We start from the raw sequence: 21,366 nt of genomic DNA, 5'->3' as shown, positions 1-21,366 counted from the left end.
CTCTCTCTCACACACACAGACACACACACATACACACTCTCTATCTCTCTCTCTCTCTCTCACACACACACACACACACACACACACACACACACACACACACACACACACACACACACACACACACACACACACACACACACACACACACACACACACACACACACACACACACACACACACACACACAATCACACACACACCCTGGAGGGAGAGAGAGAGACACATGGCAGAGGAAGGTGTCAGGAGACCTCTCTTATCTCATCCTGTCTCTTCATCTATCACTTCCTTTTTTCTCTCGCTCTAATCTGGCATTATTTCACTCTCACCCCATCTATCTAATATTCCGTCATGACTTTCTAGCTCACCTCTTGTCCACTTAACACGCTGCTCTACTGTTACATCAGCTCAATACATCTATATCCTTCCTTCTACTATGTATTTCACTTTTAATCCAGAGTTGTCTGTCTTCTCTCTCAAAGGCAAACCTGCCCCTGCTGCAGAGAGAGTTGCTGCACTGTGCCAGGTTGGCTAAGCAGACCCCAGCTCAGTACCTGGCCCAACACGAGCAGCTTCTCCTGGACGCCAACGCCAGCTCGCCCCTCGACTCCTCCGAGATCATGTTGGAGTTGAATGAGCACGGCAAGAGAAGGACCCCTGACAGGTAGCGTATCTCCATTAATTACAAAAAAACACATACAAACACATTCAGAGGCGGATGCGCACACACTTTGGCAGACTCTTGCCCACGCTCTGTTTTATACGGCTTATTTAGAGGTATTTTAGAATGCCAAGTGACAAGAGGAGGCTATAAATCTTCGGTGCGGGAGGCGGAAGTCTGGATATCCCCGATGCCAGGTTGGCTCTGCCAGCTGTCTGGGAGGGAGGGGTGAAATAAATGCAGTGTAGGAAAACAAAGAGAGTGTGTGAGAAGAGCAAAGAGAGACAGACAGGGAAGGGAAGAGGGAGTTAAGTACTGTAACTGTCCTCAGCACAACCCAAAGACCAACAGCTGCAATGGTCCCACATTTCTCAAGACAAATTAGCTTTCTTCCATTTTCTTCCTCCTTCACTTCCTGGCACTGTCCTTCTTCTTTCCTGATCACCTTTTCACCTATCTGTCTCTCTCTATCACTGTCTCTCTCTCCCTCTCTCGATCCCTCACTTCCTCTCTCGTGCTGCCTGACCTGTGGGCTCCCAGCAGCTGTCCATATGCCAGGGATGTGTCCAGATGGTGATGTGCTGACCGTAACACTGAGCACATCCTGAGCGGGGTTTGGGGAGGTGGGCAGTGGTGGTTTTGGATGGGACTAGGGCTTGGAGCTGAACGTGCAATCCCACTGTAATCCACACACCTCCGCCTACTGACCTGTGGTTTATACACAGCTGGGGGGGTGGGGAGGGCGATTTAAGCTGGGGCAGGGCCTACATCGCGCCAGCTGTTCCTCTGAGTTGTCAGATACTACAGCCAGGGATGTGTACGATTATAGCTATCATACACAAATATACAAACACACACACACACACACACACACACACACACACACACACACACACACACACACACACACACACACACACACACACACACACACACACACACACACACACACACACACACACACACACACACACACACACACACACACACACACACACACACACACACACACACACACCATCTCGCAGCATTTATTTGCTTTGATCCCCAGGATGATAAATAGTGATTTGCATCCAGGGCTTGACTATTGCCATCCAGCTAAACAGATTAATATCAACACTCCCATTTAAACTGTCCAGATGGCTGGAAAACACAACCTCTCACACACACTGACTTAAAGTACACAGACAGTAAACATCTGCCAAACACATAGCATTCAGCCCATATTGCCCCTAAAGCCAGAGAGCAGAGTGGGAGGGAGAAGGAGAAATACTTGCAATCTAAGAGTTGGCTGAGGGATATTCAGATTAAGAGCTTGAGTTGCAGGGTGTACAGTTGGACTTGGCTTTGTTTGCTACATATGGCGTACAGCTGTGCAAACGCTTTTGTGGGGGCCTGCCTTACTGTAACTGAACAAAAAGGCTCTCAGCCAGAATACATGTGTGTGAGTTTGCATACACCATGTGAGAGTTGTTTTTGAACGTTTGTGTTCCTGAGGTAATCTTAAAAAAACACTTTGAGAACACAAACAGCAGAAATGAATGATATCAGTCTACTTGTTTAGCATGTTTTTACAGCAGGTCATTTTTCGTCTGTTGATCTGATCTCAAGGGCATTCTGGTCTTTGCTGGGGCATGTTTTCCTAAAGTGTGAAGTAATACACTGGCATGGCATATTTAGCCTGGCAAAGCCATCCCATCCCACTGTTTTCATATTACTCATTGTGGTCTGGCAAGGCCATAGATGGACTAGCTGGAGAAACTTGACGCACTAAACTTATTTCTCTTCCTTTTGACAAACGGTGTTAAAAAAACCTCAATGAAAAAAAGTTGAGAAGAGAAAATAGCTTCAATAATGGCTTTTGTTTTTAGATGCTGGTCCAGTAGGCTTCAAAAACCATTTCTGATTGGTTCAGTGTTTATTTAAAGCAGTTAATCGATTCTTTGGTAGATTTTTGTGGAATAATGGTAAATGTGGTAGTGGAAACAGAGATTAGAGGTAGTCTGTCTCAAGTGGAAAATAAAAACTAGATTGTACAAAGAGAGATTTTCTTTTCCTGTAAATAATATGTATTTTCGAACACAATCTTTTGCTTAGGGGTGTCCTTTTGATACTGTATTCTGCTAGCTGTGTGGTGCTGACATTATCTGCTGCCAGGCCAATTCTTTTAAAAGGATATCGGAGTCTGGGCTACTACAAAATACCAATTATAGTCGCCTCACTGCATTAAACAGTATCATGGTAAGGCTTGCCATATACAACATCACATCTATGGTGGTTTTAACCCACTCCCATGTCTTCCTTTGCAGGACAAAAGAGGGCTCAGAGAGAGACGGCATGCACCCGGAGCACCATGCTAAGAGGCCCTGCACCATCAGCCCCAGTCAACGCTTCAGCCCCAGCACAGGTCTTCCTGCTCACCCGCCTCCCAACGGCCTCCCCAACCACCCTCCCAACGGCCTACCACATCCACCCAACCCCCAAATGGGACCCCAACACTATCGCTTAGAAGACATGGCCCTGGCGCACCAATACAGAGACGCTTACAGACATAATGAACACCGCGACACCCGAGACAGGCACCGGCCGACAGGTAGGACGGCTGCATTCACGCAAATCTATGGCTCTAAAGTCCTCAGTCATACGGTCAACATTATCTGCTGGTGTATATCTAAGTGGGGTGTATGTAGAGAACAAAGGCCAGTTGTCAGCCCGGTGTGATAATCCTTTCGGCAGTGCGTCTATATAAAGACCACATCCATACATGCCTACATGCTACAACTGTGGCAACCATATGCCTTCCCTCTGCTTTCCCGTGAAACACATGAATTATTTGCCAAATTGTCTCACAGACGAGGCTATGCAAATACACAATATGCTGCTTTGTTTGAAATAAAAAATGTCAATCACTAAATTGACAACTTAACAATAAGAAAAAACAAGGAAAGGAATAGGTCAAATCTATTATGAGAACCACCAGAAATAAATAACGTTTTGAGTTGGCTGCTTGGAGTCAGTAATACAATATACTGTATAAAGTCTACTGTGTTGAGGTGCTGAATCTGAACCATGTTTTTGTCTTGTAGCAGTGCATGGAGCCCGCCAAGAGGAGGTGATTGACCACCGTCTTACTGATCGAGAGTGGGCAGAGGAATGGAAGCACCTAGATAATGTAAGTATCAACATGATAGCTATGATTAAAGTCATTGGTTTCATTCATGAAGGAGTGGAAAAAAAGAGCTAAGAGCCAAACAGGTGATCGAAGCTAATTTTAGTGGGACAGGAGCTGTTGACAGACAGAACAACCTCCGTCCCATCTGAGTGTGCAGTTGACAGACAGCTGACCATAAGAGGTCTGTGTCAGAGGGGTGAAATAACAACAGATACACACCTATAAGGCTTTCTGGAACCCAACTATAAGAAGACAAAACCATGCTCACACAAAACATAGACTAACACACACACACACACACACACACACACACACACACACACACACACACACACACACACACAGAGAGAGAAACAGGGCCCCAGATGGAGCTCAGGACCCAGCAGAGCGCAGCTCCAGCTGGGGAGAGCAGCTGAGACAAGAGCTGCAGTCATGGAGAGAACCGGCCAGGCCTGGACCCCGGCCAAATTAGAAACACTTCACTGAAATAAATATAGCTAACTCAAAAGGGAGGGAGGGAGTGGTGAGACAGAGGGAGGAGGCAGAGACAGAGAGGGAAAGATCAATGGGAATAATGATATGAATTGAATGTCAACCATGTAAAACACATTTAGCAAACCTGGCCGGGTCTGGAAACAGGGCACCGTGGAAAAAAAGTGACACTGTTTACACCACGGGGGAAGGAAAGAAAAGAGAGGGAATCTGTTGAGTTGGCAGGGAAAGGAGCAGAAGGGTGGAAGGAATGGGCTCGACTTTTTCATCAGCAGCCCAGCTGTTACACTATTGTTGTTGTAATGCTTTTAGACATTGAAATTCACCAACAAGCACACCGTCCATGAACAAAGACAGAAACACACAGAAACATTCACATGCAAACATGCACGTCTGCTACGTGGTATGTCTTTAGGACGTATCAAAATATTGTGTGCAGATTTACTGCAAGGTTCCAAAAGCGACCTTTGCCTTTTAAATTTGCTTCCTTCTTGTGACCTTTGACATTTTTTCATGGATTTATACAATTTTGTTGAAGTAAAAAGTATTTACTACTGTGTAGATGACACATTTTTATCTTTTTGGGGGGACTTGTTCTTCTTTGTGACGTGTGAATTTGCAATTTGAATTGAATGGGGCACTTCTTCCATTAATTTATCACAGAGTGACTTTTCAACTCATCAGCATCCTGTCCCATTGCAGCTCCTGAACTGCATCATGGACATGGTGGAGAAGACGAGGCGCTCTCTGACGGTTCTGCGCCGCTGCCAGGAGGCCGACCGGGAGGAGATGAATCACTGGATCCGGCGTTACAGCGACGTGGAGGAGATGAAAAAAGGTGGGAGCAACGGACAGCACTGCCTTCCTCCTCCTCCTCTTCCTCCTCAGCCACCTCCTCCTCCTCACCACAACTCCTCCTCCAACACAGCTAGCAGCAGCGAGTCACTGCCCGTAGGAACTCCCTCGGCTGCTGAAAGGCAGACAGGCAGACAGACAGGTAGACAAACACACACAGGGTCTGTTTGGCAAAGCAAAACACTTAGCAAGATAGTGCTTGTTCAAAATGCTAAAAAAGAAAAAGACCTTTGTATCCATTTACAAAAGTTAGATTATGATATTTTTCTGAAAATGCACAACTCTAGATTATACTTTGAAGCAATTCAAATCAAGTTGCAACATTTTGGATCTTTAAAAAATGTATTATAACCTAACACAGCTAGCATACTTAATAATGTTATACATTTGTATTCACTTTTCTTACTCCCGTGTTTACTCCTGAATTCTATTTCTTTCACAAAAATAACTGAAAAAGTGAATGATGACTTATTTTCTGATGTGATCACACATTGTTTCAAAAAAATAATGGAAACTATAGGGTAGTCTTGTGGATGTGTGTTTGTGCAGATCAAGAGTATTTCACTGTGTGCAACTGAAACTGAGACTGTGCCTGCTTGTTTGTTTCAGAGATCCACAGAGACTTCTTACACAGGCCTCCATCAGGATACCTGCCAGAAGAAATCTGGAGGAAAGCCGGTAAGAGTCGGGCATCCCCGTTTCTATATTGTCTCCATTATTGACCCCAGACAGAATAACAACACACACACAAACACAGAGTCCCCACCATAAGTCTTTACGGCTCTCCTCCTGGCCATCAGGACACACAGAGCAGAGGCCTTACAGCTGCAGGTCCATCAGGGCAGAGGATTGGAGGCCCTCTGTGTCATTAGGGCTAAATGCTCTCCATCTGTCACCACTATGAAGGGCAACTGCAGTTAAAGCTGCAGTGAGAATGCATTCACCTGGCAGGCCGCAGGAGCAGAGACCAGGTCGGAGCTTAACTGGTCTCTGTTGACCTGAGAAACACACCCTTTTAAGTGTTTACACCTTATTTTGATTGTTTTGTAGCAATACACACAGTACACACACTGACTACTGAATCCAATCCAGACATTTAGATTTACAGACAAACCAATTCTGACCATGGTTATTCTCTTTCACTCAGTTTGTAGCCCAGGTGGGGGTGTTGCATTGCATGGGCCATCTTGTATGGTAAACATTAGATAAAGCCCATCCCAGGAGTGAACTGGTTCAGCCCTTGTTCCGCCCCAGTCCCAGCACTATTATACTTCAATGCCCAGCGGAGGGAAGATGCTGCCGCTGTCGGAAAAATGCTGTGCTGCATTTTCACCTGCAGGAAAAAAAAGCTCTTATTAATTGCAGTTGTTTTTCATACAGGTACTACAAGCATCCCACTATCCCCGGCACTAAAACACCTTCAAAACAGGCAGGGTGAGTAACAAACCTACATCATCTCACGTGTGTGTGTGTGTGTATGTGTGTGTGTGTGTGTGTGTGTGTGTGTGTGTGTGTGTGTGTGTGTGTGTGTGTGTGTGTGTGTGTGTGTGTGTGTGTGTGTGTGTGTGTGTGTGTGTGTGTGTGTGTGTGTGTGTGTGTGTGTGTGTGTGTGTTAGTTTGATGTGTGTCACCTCTATCTCAGCAGCCAGGTAGTCTGCAGCACTTCTTGCTTTTAATTAAAAACAGACACGCATTCTCTGGTCTGGTTCAGGTTGAGAGACTGCAGTGCTTTTAAAAAATAAGATCTGAAGTGTGAAAGGGAAGACAGAAAATAACACGTCTCAGGGACTTACAAAATCCCTGTGGAATTAAAACGTTAACATTGCTGTCCCTGTGTTTTCCATTAAGTGCTAATTGCCCCAGCATCTGCTATGCAGTCCCCTTGATAAGAATTAATTAAATTTGCAAACTAATCTTAGTGGTGCATGCATTAGGCCAGATAATTGAGAAGCTCAGGATAATGCAGATAGGGTTTTGTAAAGGAGAGAAGAAAGAGGAAGAGGAGGAGGAGGGGGAAAAAGGGAGTAGAAGTTAAATGAAGGTTAAAGGTAGGGAAAGATGGAATGAAGGAAAGCATTGAGACATATATCTGAGTGTGACTGTGTGTTGACATGATTGACAGAATATTCACATTTTAGTATAAGAATCAAGCTCAGACATGCACACACAGCCATGCGCATATACAGTATACAGCAAAGAGCTGGATAAGGCTCTCCCACTCCTATCTTTTGTCACAGTAGTTTGAAACAAGTGGAGTGGAGAGGAAAAGTGACAGTTATTTATGAGTTCCCTCTCAAACAAACACTGACTGCAGGAAATAGGGAGCAGTGGAGAGAACGATATCAGTCTCACCTCCTACTTAGGTTGGCCTAACACACCTGGATAGCCACTTGTATGTGTGGCAATCGTGTATAAGGATGTCTACTGTACATGGCACATCTGGAGGAGGTGGAGGTGAAGGGGAAAAATCAAATGTAATCTTTTAAAATGTTGCTGTCTTTGATCGCACGGGAAAATGAAAACCACATTAGCATATTAATGAATACTACTTATTTGGAAACCTATTTATCAGGTGTTTAAAACCCATAAGAGAAATCATGTAATGTAAATGTGTTGTGCACCATGAGGCAAGTAATGAAAGATGCCATAAAGTAATCACTCCTGCCTCTTACTAAGAGAAGACTGAAAGAAGTATCTATTTTAGACTGCCATCTGGAAAGGAGTCTACACACCTGCCTGTTGTAAAAACACAGCTTCCTCACTCATACTGTTTGTGCTTCTGCCAGAAGCTTTGTAGAAAGCCCTGCAGTGGGGATACACATGCCCATTGGTGGGGAAATTATTTACTTTTCTCTGTGAACATTGTCTAGCAAATTATAATAATATTATGTCTATGATATGATGGCAGCCATGCAAACCGGGATTCCTCGGATGTTGTTTGAACAGCCAAGTTAGTGACAAAACTTTGGAGACATCTGCTGTTGTCAGCACTGGAAATGATTGTGGCCAGACGTGTTTGAATTAATTATTGAAGTCTGGCTGTTTCCCTTTTCTGGAAGAAAGTTTTAAATCTTGGATGATGTACATCTGTTCGCTGAGATACAACAAGATGGCAGCTTAAAGAGTCTCAATAAAGGATGACACAGCAGGCAGGATGGGACGATGGCCGCATGCACTCACACCTCTCTCTTTCTTCCTCTCTCTCAGAGGAGGCCGTGAACGAGGTGAAGCGACAGGCGATGTCAGAGCTGCAGAAGGCGGTGTCAGACGCCGAGAGGAAAGCTCATGAGATGATTTCAGTAGAACGATCTAAAATGGAAAGGGCGCTGGCCGAGGCCAAGAGGCAAGCCTCTGAGGAGGCACTCACAGTCATCAATCAGCAGGAGGACTCCAGTGAAGTGAGTATCACAGACACCACCCCACTTGTCAACTCATTCTCCAGTGTCTTGTTCTTAAATCAAATTTCACCTTCTTGATTTTAAAGGCTTTAAAACAAAAATGATCTCAACATTTCATAAATATCTGTGAAGTAAACTAAAGGAAATTATTTTTCAAAAGTTTGAATGAGGCTGTCTTTAAGATATTAACAGGATAAGGGCACAACGTCTACCTGAACAAAAGCTGCTTTACTCACAAGGCCTTTACTTAATGCTAAACAGCCTCGTACTGCATTAGGAGAGTGCAAAGATTAATCAACAAAATATCTAATAAAAACAATGGCCAAGCGTGAGAAAAAAAAGTTAAAGGTTCTTAAATATAACAGAAAATCTGATCCCTGATGCAATATTCACAGGAAGTAATCTGCTCAAAATGTATTGAACATAGTTTGCATTGTTGTGCAATACATATAATAACATCTATAAAATATGCACGTTAACGTAGTTCAGGTTTGGTTAGTTTACTCCATGATAGAAACGGGGTCCCTTAAGGAAAAGGTTAAGAACCACTGCTCAAATTCTGGACTCATTTTGTATCGCTACATCTATCACCATAAACCTTGTTCCCCTTGTCCCTTAAGTTATCCTGTATTGTGAAATACACACAGCTGGTTTCTCTTGGTTTGTTGCTACACCATGTTGTCATGATTGTCGAAGTCCAGTTGTCAGTGTAAATAAAAACAGACAGACCCAGGTGGTCGGAGAAGAGAGCCAGACGTAGAGCCTTTACAGAGCAGTTGACCACCACCTGCTGGTTACACAAACTACAGGCTTTGGACCAGGACATAAAGCCTTACAATCCAAGCCCTGTGCAAAGAGTAACAGAAAAACCCTCGATACGTCAAAGATTATAATGGACTATTTTATAAAGTAATCACTTTTTTTAAGGTTTCATTGTATTCATGTTAGAAATATTTAACTGTGCTTTCCTGGGAAAAAAAAGAGACTTATTTTTATCAACCCACTCTCTCCCCACTGTCTCACCAGAGCTGCTGGAACTGCGGGAGGAAAGCCAGTGAGACGTGCAGCGGCTGCAACACGGCTCGCTACTGCGGCTCCTTCTGCCAACACAAAGACTGGGAGAAGCACCACCATGTCTGTGGTCAAGGCCTGCAAGGGATGCCAGGGAGCACCCCCTCCTCCTCCACAGTGTCCTCCAGTGCGCCTCCCACCCACTCGGAGAGCACCCCTCCAGGAGCCTTGTCCTTGGCAGGCCAGAGTAGTATTGTGGGAGGGGCTGGCAGCGGCAGTGGAAGTGTGTCTGCGAGTCCCAAGGAGAGCAGCTCCAGCAGTGCCTCTCGCTCCACAACTCCAGCCACCCCCGCCCTGCTGGATGCCACTTCTCGCTGACGTCTGATGCTTGTCCCCTCCCTGAATACTGATGCGACTGTGCTCACACTCCACACAAAACCAAACTGAGGAATCTTCAGCGCACACTGCTCCCTTTCCTCTCCCCCAACTACTTATTTCCCTGTTACTCTAAGCTCTTCTGGGAATCTTCTCACTACCTGATGATAGACTTTAACCGTTCACCTTTCCCCAAAAAATAATTTTTCTGTCTATGTTCTTTCACAACTACAGCCACAAATACAAAGATTCCAGCCTGGCGTTCAGTGTAGTGAAAAGCACGGAAAGTGTCTCCTATCTGAGTTCAGTCACAGACTCATGTTGGATGTGTTTGATGAAAATTTGACTTGAAGATGTGCCCTAAGTTATTGAACACGTTGAACCTGTCTACACAAGACAAGTGCTTTAGTAAGGCAATATTAATAGGGGAATGGCTAGGCTGATTAGCACTTGGATTGGATTTCCCTTTAATTTAGCACCAATGAGAGAACAGTAGTCAGCCCTGAGATGTGTACCCCCAGTGCAAACAGCTCGCTGATGTGGCACTTATTCTAAAGTGAATATCTTTTTTTAAAGAGACGAGGGAAGGGGAAATCCGTGATGCGACTTATTCCTCCAAAACACAGCTTAGTATTTATTCAAATGTTTCTTTCTGGCTTTAAGGTAAAACAAAGAAAAGTCCAAATATTCTAAATGAAGAATAGTAGTGATGGTGAAGCTGATGTTGACGATAATAATGATATGAAAATAAATAAATTTTAAACTAGTAACTACCTTGCTAGCGAGCCAAGAAAAATCTACACCGGACTCACCTCTCTATACCATTGTGAACCCAAATGAATTCAAAGATGAAAAATAACATGATCCAAACCTTTGTATTACACTGCCAAAGTGAGTAAGTAAGCGATAAGGAGAAGCACTCATCTTATAACCAAACGCAAAGCAACATCACCTCCTCAGCAGATAAGTCAGCCCTGAGAGGACCAGGCTGCAGAGGAGCTGCAGAATGGGAGATATTCAGACATTTAAAAATACAAACTGTGACCTGCTTTGATCTGCAGCTGCCTCCTGCAGTCTGGACAAAAACTATAACAATCCCTCAGTGACGGCCCAGACTCGTGAAAATGGACAATGCTGTGAACTTGCCTACAAGAAAGACTTAATTCAATAGATGGAAACCCCTGCCACAGTGTGATTTTTTGAATGGTAATTGAGAGGACAAAAAGAAAAAAAGAGGGAAGTAAAAGCTACACAGCCTAAAAGAAGGTGACCATACAAACACGGCGTAGGAGATGCCAAAAACCTCAAAACAAGCTTGAAAACATTGTTTGTGAGTCATTTTCTAAAGCTCTACAACGAGGAGATATTTCAAGGAATTGCTGTTACCTTTACATTCACTCCCTCCTTTTCCAAAGCATGATGAACTGATGACAGAGCCTAGTGAAGGGCGTGAAGACTTGGTTCTCCTCTCTCTTTCTACCTCCCCTCACCCAACACCTCCCTTCTACGCTCTTCCCCCGACTTCTGACTGGCCCTATCCCTGGCCTGCTTCGGACAGAGCCTCTGAGCAGTCACGTGGGAAGGGTTCGAACCTGCTTGTAGATATTGTTCCTCTTTTCAAATTTCAATAATGTCTCTTGTCGCGGATGTCCTCATGTGCTGCCCTTGTGTATATCCAGAAACACAGACTTTGTTTTGGTTTTGTTACTTTTCATTTTCCTCCTTTACGTTCGGGCGGAGCAGTGAAGTCAGAGCAAGGAGGACTGTTGCTAATGAGAGGAAGCCCCACATTGTACTTATTGTTTGATTTGTTGTATCTATATTATTGAGATGAAACCCCTCTTGTAGAATATTTTGTATTGCTCGCATTGTAAGACAGTGAGAGGACAGAGGTGCAATATGAAGAGAATTCAGCTACTGAATGGAACCTCAGCAACTGCCCATAGGGTGTCATATAATATAGATACATATAAATATATTTAAAGTAACATCGGTAACTTAATGTGAATGTACATAGTATTTAAAGAGGTCCAAAAATGTGTTTGCCAAATAACAGAAACCTTTAAAGTTTAATGTCCAGAATATGATTTTCTCACAGTACATTTATTTCTAAACATTTCTCAAATGTCCTTTTCTTTCTCTCATACTATTTTAACTCTTTCAACTTTCACTCCAATCAAAGTGTCCCTGAGTGGAGGAAACTGTTGGTAACAAGTGTCATAATGCAGCTGAAAATGGATGAAAACAGATTTAATGGTGAATGGACACTACAAAACCTCCAGAACATATTTTGTATTAGTTTATTAGGCCTTAATTTACAATATTTGAGAAATCCAAATCATGATGCACCACAAAAAACCTTTTACAAAATTAATCAAATGTATTTTACTTTAATCTGATTATGTTATGCAATGGTAAAAATAATCCATGCTTCATTCTTCCCAGGTCAGTTTTCATCCTGCAGGAGGGGCCTCAACAGTGTATAAAAAAAAGCCAAACTATATTTAATAGTTACAAAAAAAAGGAAGGAAATAGTGGTGGTTCAGTTTCAAATTTGGATCATTCAAAAATAATCAGGAATTGTAATGCTTATATATTCTATTATGTAAAGTGTTCTGTTCCTGCCACTGACCCTCTATTTCTTTTAGTCCTCATCATCATATTGTGTGTGTGTGTGTGTGTGTGTGTGTGTGTGTGTGTGTGTGTGTGTGTGTGTGTGTGTGTGTGTGTGTGTGTGTGTGTGTGTGTGTGTGTGTGTGTGTGTTTAGGAGTATTTGTTTCACCCAAGGTGCAGGATAAGCCATTACATAATATGCCAGTATTAAGCTACAGTAAACCTCTAAGCTCATTTTGATACCTGATCTTTTTTTTATTTTAACTGATTATTGTTTATTTCAAAAGATGCATGTTAGGCACATTTTTCTCAAAAAAAGATTTCTCCAACCTTTTTCCATATATTTCCACATTCTCAAGGAATGTGATCACCTCTGTTTAACACAAGTATGTAAAGCCCTAGACCTTTACTTACAGTAAAGCAATAGACGGCATGCAGCAGCCTTTGTCAAACAAATGTAAGATTGATAATCGTAAACTCCCAAAAGTTGGCTTCATTTACAGTTGGACCACAGACCTTTGTTGTAGCAGTGACTGGCATAGGAAAATTGTTCATCAACATCTCTACTAAGTGAATAATTGTATTTGGACTATCTGCGATACATAATTCAAACTGCAAGGTACCCCTGCATCTGTGTGTAGCATTTATGTATGTGTGTTATAATTACTTGGATATGTTGTTGGCCTCAGCCTTCTTGTGTCATTTTCTCCTTATCCCCAATGTCTACTTCCTCCACTTCTACCCCGCACCCTCTTTGTAACACCCCTTCACACTAGCTACCTCCTGTGACCATACAGCTAACCACCAGGAGAGGTTGACCTGGACTTTGAAAAGCTTGGCTGAGAGCAGACGTGGAAACGCACATTCAAAGCAATCATATGTGTCTGTCTAAACATTTTTAAATCAAAAAAAGTGTTGAAAGGAATTGCCATTACTCATGATGTGGAGCAATATGTATTCCCACCAGACCTCAGCTGCCTGTTTGATCACCTTCCACCAACTGAACTGCTGGGATTTAGTAATAGGTACACATACAGTCAAACATGCATATTACCAAACTGAACACTCAACCATTGACATGCCATTTGTTGTCCAAAACCAATAAAAGCACAGACCAAAGTACTCTATTGCCATAATAGGCTTTGACACAGTGTGTATTGACAGACCAGAAATAATAAGTTTAGAGCTCCACTATACCAGGTAACCAAAGTGTCTGAAATACACACAATCAGGGCACAAGAGTGAAGAGCATGCTTAATGAACCGGCTGACTTTCAAATGTGTAGAGTTATTTTTCAAGCAATCAAAGCGCTTGTTGTCTACATATTGACTAGTGCTTCTATAAAAGATAATAGAAGCTTCTCCTTAAGAAAAGCCTACTGATTGCGTGTTCTTACAGTTACAAAGCCTTGCAGAGATAAAATGAATGCATGGTGGGTGTGTGTTTGTGTGTGACTGGTGGTGTGTGTGTGTGTGTGTGTGTGTGTGTGTGTGTGTGTGTGTGTGTGTGTGTGTGTGTGTGTGTGTGTGTTTTTGTAAAAAAAGAAAAAACGTTTGCTTCTTGTCTCTGTACAAACTACTTGAAACTTTCAGAGCTTTAATGAAACATCCCAGACAGACTATGGTGGCATATCTATTCACAATATGTAGCAACAGCTTTGTGCAGTACAATACTGTGTTTGCGTACAATATTGAAACAACATTTAATGGCAGTTCCATTCAACTCCTCAATGCTTTTGATTGTGCATCCTTGTCTGCAAGTAAGCCCTTAGAAAAACAAAACCAAACATAGTAACCACTTATAAATGACCAAAATACAACCAAAAGATACAACTTTTCTTTTTAGATTTCATGTTGGTTAAGGGATTTGTGTTATTGTCCCGGCATTAGAACTTCAACACGGTTGATTGTGTGGGTGTCCTTCACTGAGATTCTCCCTCCTGATTTAATTGAAAAGGAAACAAAAGATGTTCTATTCAGCTGGGTGCTAGCTTCCTTAATTTAAGAAACAAACAAGATTTGTTATATACTTTTCTCTGTACAGATAATACAGATGGCAAATGCATAAGGGCTCTGCTTTTGTGAATATTATCCAAGGGTCTCCGAACACTTTACACCACCCACTTTTCTGTTTGTTCTACTATGTACATGATATGGGCAAAACGCATGTTTAGAAAAGGCAAAGAATGGCAGGTTGGCATTTGTATCTACTTACCCCAACCAGTTACTCTACCAATGAAGTTTCAAGACTCATCTGATGACACATCCTTCCTGTGAAACAGGCACTGATGAAGAAAGCTAAAGTGGAAAACAGTGGGTACAGCACTTGTTTTCCCTAAAGCTATGGCTCAGGATGGTCCTGTTTATACCTTTACATAAATGGAAAAAAAGGTTTATGTTTTTTATGTGTAGGGAGGCATTCTATACTGTATTGTGCAATACATTATTACAGAAAAAACATTTTTCTGTAGGAGAGGTTGGCGCCTTGAAGATCGTTCTCCTTTTGTTTTATTTCCCTCTTCAATAAGGTAATGTTACCGTTTTTAGATGAAGTTAACTGTGCCAGAAGAATTCAATTCTGATTTGTATTTATTTCTTGCATGCTTTCCTCCCTGTTGCTAATACCGCTCTTTAACTGTTCGCTCTGTTGGATGTGTGAAGCTGTAAAACATTCTAATTCAGGTTATTGTCTGTGTTGAACAATGTAACTGTGTAATTAAAACATGAAATTAAGTATTCATTACTCTTATTGCTTTTCTTCTTTAAAGGGGCTTTCTAAATCTGGCGAAGCTAACATGTTATGGCTGCCGGATTTGGCACCCCCTCCCCCCCCTCTGTACCTTTGGCCAGGATGGTCATAACCTAACCAAAATCACACTTTTGTTAGTTATTCCATGCACTCTAGTTAAAGAAAACAAAAGCATTTTACTCGGAATGCATTTTCTGAGACTACAACGCCTCAGAAAAGGAAAATGATCCATTGTTATTAGTAAATCATTACTTGCACAATATGTAAACCTCAGTCATATTATTTCCACACCTTAGGTCTACAGCAGGGGTGCTCACACTTTTTCAGCTTGGGAGTTACTTTTAAAATGACCAAGTCAAAGTGACCCTGCCCAATGTCATGTGGTGAGGCCCTCTGTGTCGCTTCAGATGGCTTCAGATGAGGAGGTGAGGCCCCCTCCGCGAGGTGAGGGCCCACGCAGTCTGCGTGATCTGCGTGTAGGGAGGGTCTGTCTACATTAAGAATGCTAAACATACATTTATTTGTATATACTGAGTATAGGCTACATTATGTTGGTGTACCTTGCATAACTGCATGAACCCGTATGGCAAAATACAGCTCAGTACATTTTTGGTCATTACGTCAATTTTATACCCTTTCTTTAGTAGAATTGTATAAATTGGAAGGCTAACTAGTAGTCCAGCAGGAAGGGCCCTCAGATTTTTGAGATACCCCTACCCGAGGTAGAACAAATGACAACAATGATTTTTCTTATCTTTAGGGTCTCCCATTAATGAAATTGATTGTTGTCAAATTTTATTTTGGGGGAAAAAATGTTTTTTTGTTTGTTCTATAGAAATACCCCAATCCCTGAAAAAGAGCCAAATTAGACCAGGCCGAATATGGGAAAGGTGACCAAAAAGCCCATAACTTGAGAATGACCACTCTTTTCCTCTTCAGATTTGCTGAGGTATGAGGTAGCTGTCCTACATCACTAAATAGTCATACAATTATTTAACTAAAGAAATACTGAATTATAGTCCTGTAAACTTAGCTTTAGTTTAGACGAAAATTGTACTTTTTGGTGATAGGAACATAGGACTCCATCACTTTTCTCTCATTTATCAGAAAAACAGAAATCCCTAAAAGATATACCATTACTGAATTGTCTAGGGTGCTATTGAACACTAACCAGTAGTTGTATGGAAATATCTGGTACAGTTCTATTTCAAATGAGATTTCTTTAAACATAGACCTACCTCTTCTCTGAGACAGTCACATTTCGAATGGGGGAGAAGTGGCACAATAGCTTATAAGTTAAGAATGCTCACTCTGATGGTCATCATATTTGGAGAGGGAAATACCAGGTGGCTGAACTACAGCACCAAATAGTCAGAATAAGAGTAACCCAATACAATAAAGTGTATTAGTTCTAAATTGCAAGCCTCTAAAACATAGGTGTAAATTGTACAGGTTGTATTGAAAGTGGAACCTTAATTCAAAGTACAGTATACAAATCATCAAATAATTCAGTGAGAGGCCAAGTATATAGATACTAGAATATAATGTTAAATGTCAGGTTCCTCAGAAATGTTAGGGGACACAAGTTGACATTCTGCACAGCAGGTGCGGAACCCCGTACAGGGAAGGCCAACAGAGAGGCACTGGCACTTTCCACTCTCTCCACACTTTGCCTCTTTGCAATACAAGTGACTAATGTCTCTCACTTCGGTGCTGGGGGCTTTGTAAATAGCACTGGTTGAATGGCCCCATCTCTGACAATCCACCCCCTGCAAACAAGACTCCATAACAAGGGTTTGGGTTCGGGCTGTGACACCATATCGCTGTCTGAAACATTGCTCTTTACATTTTGTTGAAATGCATCCTCTGTTGGCGGCAGATTCTCCGAGGCTGCACNTGTGTGTGTGTGTGTGTGTGTGTGTGTGTGTGTGTGTGTGTGTGTGTGTGTGTGTGTGTGTGTGTGCAGACACTGTATGTATGTCTTTCGTAGCACAGAGGAAAGACATACATACAGTGTCTGCACACACACACACACACACACACACACACACACACACACACACACACACACACACACACACACACACACACACACACACACACACACACACACACACACACAGTCCTGAACACTGGCCGTATAAACATCAATCAGTATTTACCTTCAGGAAGGGAATGACGAACGGCCTCAGAGGGAAGTTGGTGGCCTCATGAAGTTTGGAGTGAAACTCTTCGATGGTGAGGGTGGAGTTCTGCCCAAAGACAACACGGAGGGTTAGCAGAGTCACAAAGAGACAAACTAATACAACACTATCCTACAGAGTAGCTGGAGTCCCAAAAAGGATTTTTTTTAAGTTAGTCATGTAAATCCATGGTTATTATCCTTTGTGCCCAACATTAAAAAATGTAGTTGGGGGCAAACTGTATGCAATATATGAATGAATAAATGGATATAAATGTGTGATTTTGGAAATATTAATCACAGTAACACCACATGAATCTGATCACCACTTACCACCAGTCCCAGCACGAGGCTGCGCACTCTCTCCCCGATCTCAGGCGATATGTCGTTGCCAAACTGCTGCAGCGTGGTCAGGAAGCGCTTCAGTTTGCAGAGCTGCCGGGCGCCACAAGCTGGCGGGAGCTGCTGGTTGGACAGTGAAGCCGTCGAAGACATGGCCGGCCCATTACTGAAGCCGTTAGGAGTGGACGGAGCACCGTTCAGCGATGTAGGAGAGTGGCTGCTTCCATTCAGCACTGCAGATTAAAGACAGAAGGAAGAGAATACGTGAATTGGGTCAGTCATTTTTGAGAGTCCTGGGGGCATCTGACAGACCTGGGGGTGTGATGAGGGCAGATGCACTTATATCCTGCTGATAGAGGAGTGTGTGGTTAAGATGAAATATTAGTAAAGCACACAAAAGACTTACATTTGAAGCCTGTGGCATGAAATGCACATCATTCAGTGGTTCTGCCAGTTGGATTGAGCGCTGTGTGTGAGTGTGTTTGTGTGTGTGTTTGCTGTAACCTCAGCTGTCTCACAAGTGGTACCATCTGACCCCCATCCCCCTCCATCTCCCCCTGTATCAGTGTATTCCACTCTGCTCCTCACCCTCTCCCCCTCTCCCCCTCTCCCCCTCACTCACTCACTCACTCACTAGGACACAACTATAAGAGGAACTTGTTAAAGAGGTGCCAAAAATAGTGCCGTGGCCTGTGTTACTTTTATTCCAATAGCAGGTGTGTAGCTAAATCTGGCCCTACACATGTCCACCAGCTGAGAGTAGATTTGCAGCTTTAAGGTTTAGAATAGACTCGGCACTCAAATATATAATCACTCACATAGTCCTTGTATTGCCGGCACAAACAAACTCACAAATAGCTCAAACACACACACACACTCACGTGCATATGCATGCTGAGTATATATTTCATTTATGTGAGAAAATATAGATTTATTTAGTGAAAACTGAAAACCCTTTTTAACCATATTTGGTCTCGTCAGTGTGCCACATGTTTTTTTTTGACATTTTTGTGAACAAATTATGACAAAATGAAACTGACTTCTCTAATTTGAATCAAACTATATATAAATGTACCCATAAATGAATGATTGCATGTCATTATGGTAGCATATGAAAGCTCTTAAACTACATAAAAACTATAATTTTATCAGCGCTGAAGCGACATCATTTAAAAAAGAAAAATGCATTTACAGGACTCAGCAGTGAGCTATTGTGGAATGCACCACTATATGTTGTAAACAAACATGAAAACAAGACTACATACAGTTTACTTGCTGAATTATTCTAGTTATTATATATACTTCTTGTTGCTTTAATCTTTGGGTCGAGGGCCTGAACACATATGGACTTACCCATGGGATCCCAACAAGCAGCGCTTGTGTTCTGGTTTTAGAAGAGGGAGAGAGCTACACTGCTGGCTGCCCGCCACAACAGGTGAAACAACATGGCCTGTCATTGCTATATAGGGAAGAAAGTAGTCTATAAACCGCAACGCCACCCTAGCCATCGTTGCCCAACCAGCTGGTAAACAACACGGACACACATGACCACACAATGCCACAGCCGCACTCGCACATGCGCTCAGAGACACTTGTCCCACTAGCAAGGGCATTCTACACACCAGAAGACACACACGGATAGATGCTTGTAGAGACACACACCTGACACACAAATGACTCCAACACTTGTTCAACAGGGAAGAAACACATATTTGTAATGTCTCTCCCTTTACACAAGCATATAAAGTGTCCACGATAGTTGATGTAAGAGAGACAAATGGCCGTGTGGTGCATTGTAGATTCCCTGCAGTTTCAAAAGTGTATTAAATTGTGTAATTTATTACAGACTGATGAGTGAATCCTTTTATTTTAGCGTTTAGCGGACTTAAAAACACAGTGAAACATCGTCAGTAAAAAAGCATTCTTACAAGTTCACTTTCAAGGCAAATTACGGACCATTTAAAAAGAGTTTGGTTGATAATTGGTGTGAAAAAAGGGAGAGTGAGACTGGGAATGACAATGTGGAATCAAACCCTGGACATACAGTAGTGATCACTGATGTATCTGATATCCATATTAACCTCTGGGCCACTGGTTCACTCAATAGAGCACAGTTTTCATCTGGACACAACACTAAGATGTGCATGTCATCTATGTTGAGAAGGAAGGTTTCAAAATCAGTGAAGAGTTAGCACCTCACATAAAATAGTAATGAAAGGGTCCTTACTTGATTTACTGGTAGCAGGGGTGAATGAAGCATTACGATTGGATGCCTGGCTAACAGCCGGGGGTGGAGGAGGCATGGTGGGTGGAGTGGACCTGGGTTGGGTTTTCACATCCGCAGGTGAATCTGGCATTGTTCCAACCTTCTGCACTCTGCTACCTGCCATTTGAAAGAAGGAGAACAAAAAGAAGAGAATCATCAACATGGTGCTCCAGTATGACAAAAAAAACCTATTTACAAAGAGGAGACAGCTGGTTAAGGACCACTGACATTTTCACCTGGGACCCATCGATTGTTTCCTTAAACCAGAAGCCCCATGAAAACAGCCAAAACAAATCAATGCAGGGAGTGGAAATGAATCCAAACTTCCATTGTGTCTCTCTTGTTGGAGATTCATGGGCCTGGGAGACATACAGTAACACCTGCTCACTTGCTCAGCTGCTGCTCACTGAACCCCCCCTCTCTTTTCCCTCTCTCTCTCTCTTACACACATACACTCCATGTAGCTCTGACATCCCAATCAGTGCCCCTCCACTGTAACCTCCAACCCCCAGACACACACACATATATTCACATGCACACACTCTTCCCCGCCTGTCCCCTCTCGTCCCCTAGTTCAGACAGCCGGCTTGACAGTCAGTGACAAGTGCAGCTGGATCTGCTGCTGTCCGTCACTGTGGCCTGCATGGCTTTCAACAGAGTGCCGTCCTGCTACCAGAAGCTTCACTGTCCTCTGCCAGACACCCTGCCAGCACCAAACAAGGCAACCCGGGCTCTGTTGCGTGAAGGGAAAGAATGTTGGGACATGGGAAGAAAACATGACACGATGTTCTGGGCCCACAAGTGTGTGAGGACTGTGGCCTTACATTGTGTGTTTGTGGCAGAGGGCCTCATCCAGTCCCTAAATACAGTGTGTGTTTGTCATGCACACAACTGCATACACAAGTCTGAATACATAAGCAGCATGTCTGTTATTTTGTGATATATATGTTGACTGTCTTTATGTCTATGTCCGAGTGTCGGTGCAGCTGCTGGAACCAGATCTTCCTGCAATGTAAACTTGAGCTGGGAGGTGTGATGACTTTTGCAGCCTGTGAGCAGATTGCTTTAGAGTACAGTAGGTGTACATGTGTGTAACTGGAAGGGAACGCAATTAATGTGTGCATTGCAATACAAAAATCAATATGCAGCTCGGTTTATATCTTAGACATAAATGTGTGTGTTTCTGCACTACAACACAACACCATTAAGTGTAGTAAACAAATGCATTTATAATCTAAGATCTTTTATGC

The 21,366-nt window shown here is 42.8% G+C and overlaps 2 protein-coding genes across 2 annotated transcripts in view; one reads left to right on the top strand and one right to left on the bottom strand.

The window, feature by feature from the left end:
- cbfa2t3 (CBFA2/RUNX1 partner transcriptional co-repressor 3) overlaps positions 1–15,310 on the top strand; it is a 15,661-nt gene extending 351 nt beyond the window's left edge. Inside the window, exons 2-9 of the mRNA XM_010778284.1 lie at positions 483–664; positions 2,971–3,254; positions 3,748–3,833; positions 5,028–5,322; positions 5,790–5,858; positions 6,561–6,614; positions 8,388–8,578; positions 9,605–15,310. Of these exons, the coding sequence (XP_010776586.1) occupies positions 483–664; positions 2,971–3,254; positions 3,748–3,833; positions 5,028–5,322; positions 5,790–5,858; positions 6,561–6,614; positions 8,388–8,578; positions 9,605–9,967 (1,524 nt within the window). The 3' untranslated portion in view covers positions 9,968–15,310. The remainder of the gene's footprint in view (positions 1–482; positions 665–2,970; positions 3,255–3,747; positions 3,834–5,027; positions 5,323–5,789; positions 5,859–6,560; positions 6,615–8,387; positions 8,579–9,604) is intronic.
- LOC104951581 (CBFA2/RUNX1 partner transcriptional co-repressor 3) overlaps positions 10,913–21,366 on the bottom strand; it is a 31,652-nt gene continuing 21,198 nt past the window's right edge. Inside the window, exons 2-5 of the mRNA XM_010778271.1 lie at positions 20,078–20,233; positions 17,842–18,083; positions 17,489–17,578; positions 10,913–10,963 (exon numbers count right to left, since the gene is read on the bottom strand). Coding sequence (XP_010776573.1) covers positions 10,913–10,963; positions 17,489–17,578; positions 17,842–18,083; positions 20,078–20,233 — 539 coding nt within the window. The remainder of the gene's footprint in view (positions 10,964–17,488; positions 17,579–17,841; positions 18,084–20,077; positions 20,234–21,366) is intronic.

This window comes from Notothenia coriiceps, unplaced genomic scaffold (assembly GCF_000735185.1).
Source record: "Notothenia coriiceps isolate Sejong01 unplaced genomic scaffold, NC01 NC01_scaffold00000339, whole genome shotgun sequence".
Taxonomy (NCBI): Eukaryota; Metazoa; Chordata; class Actinopteri; order Perciformes; family Nototheniidae; genus Notothenia; species Notothenia coriiceps.
This window is presented reverse-complemented; position numbering and strand designations above follow the sequence as displayed.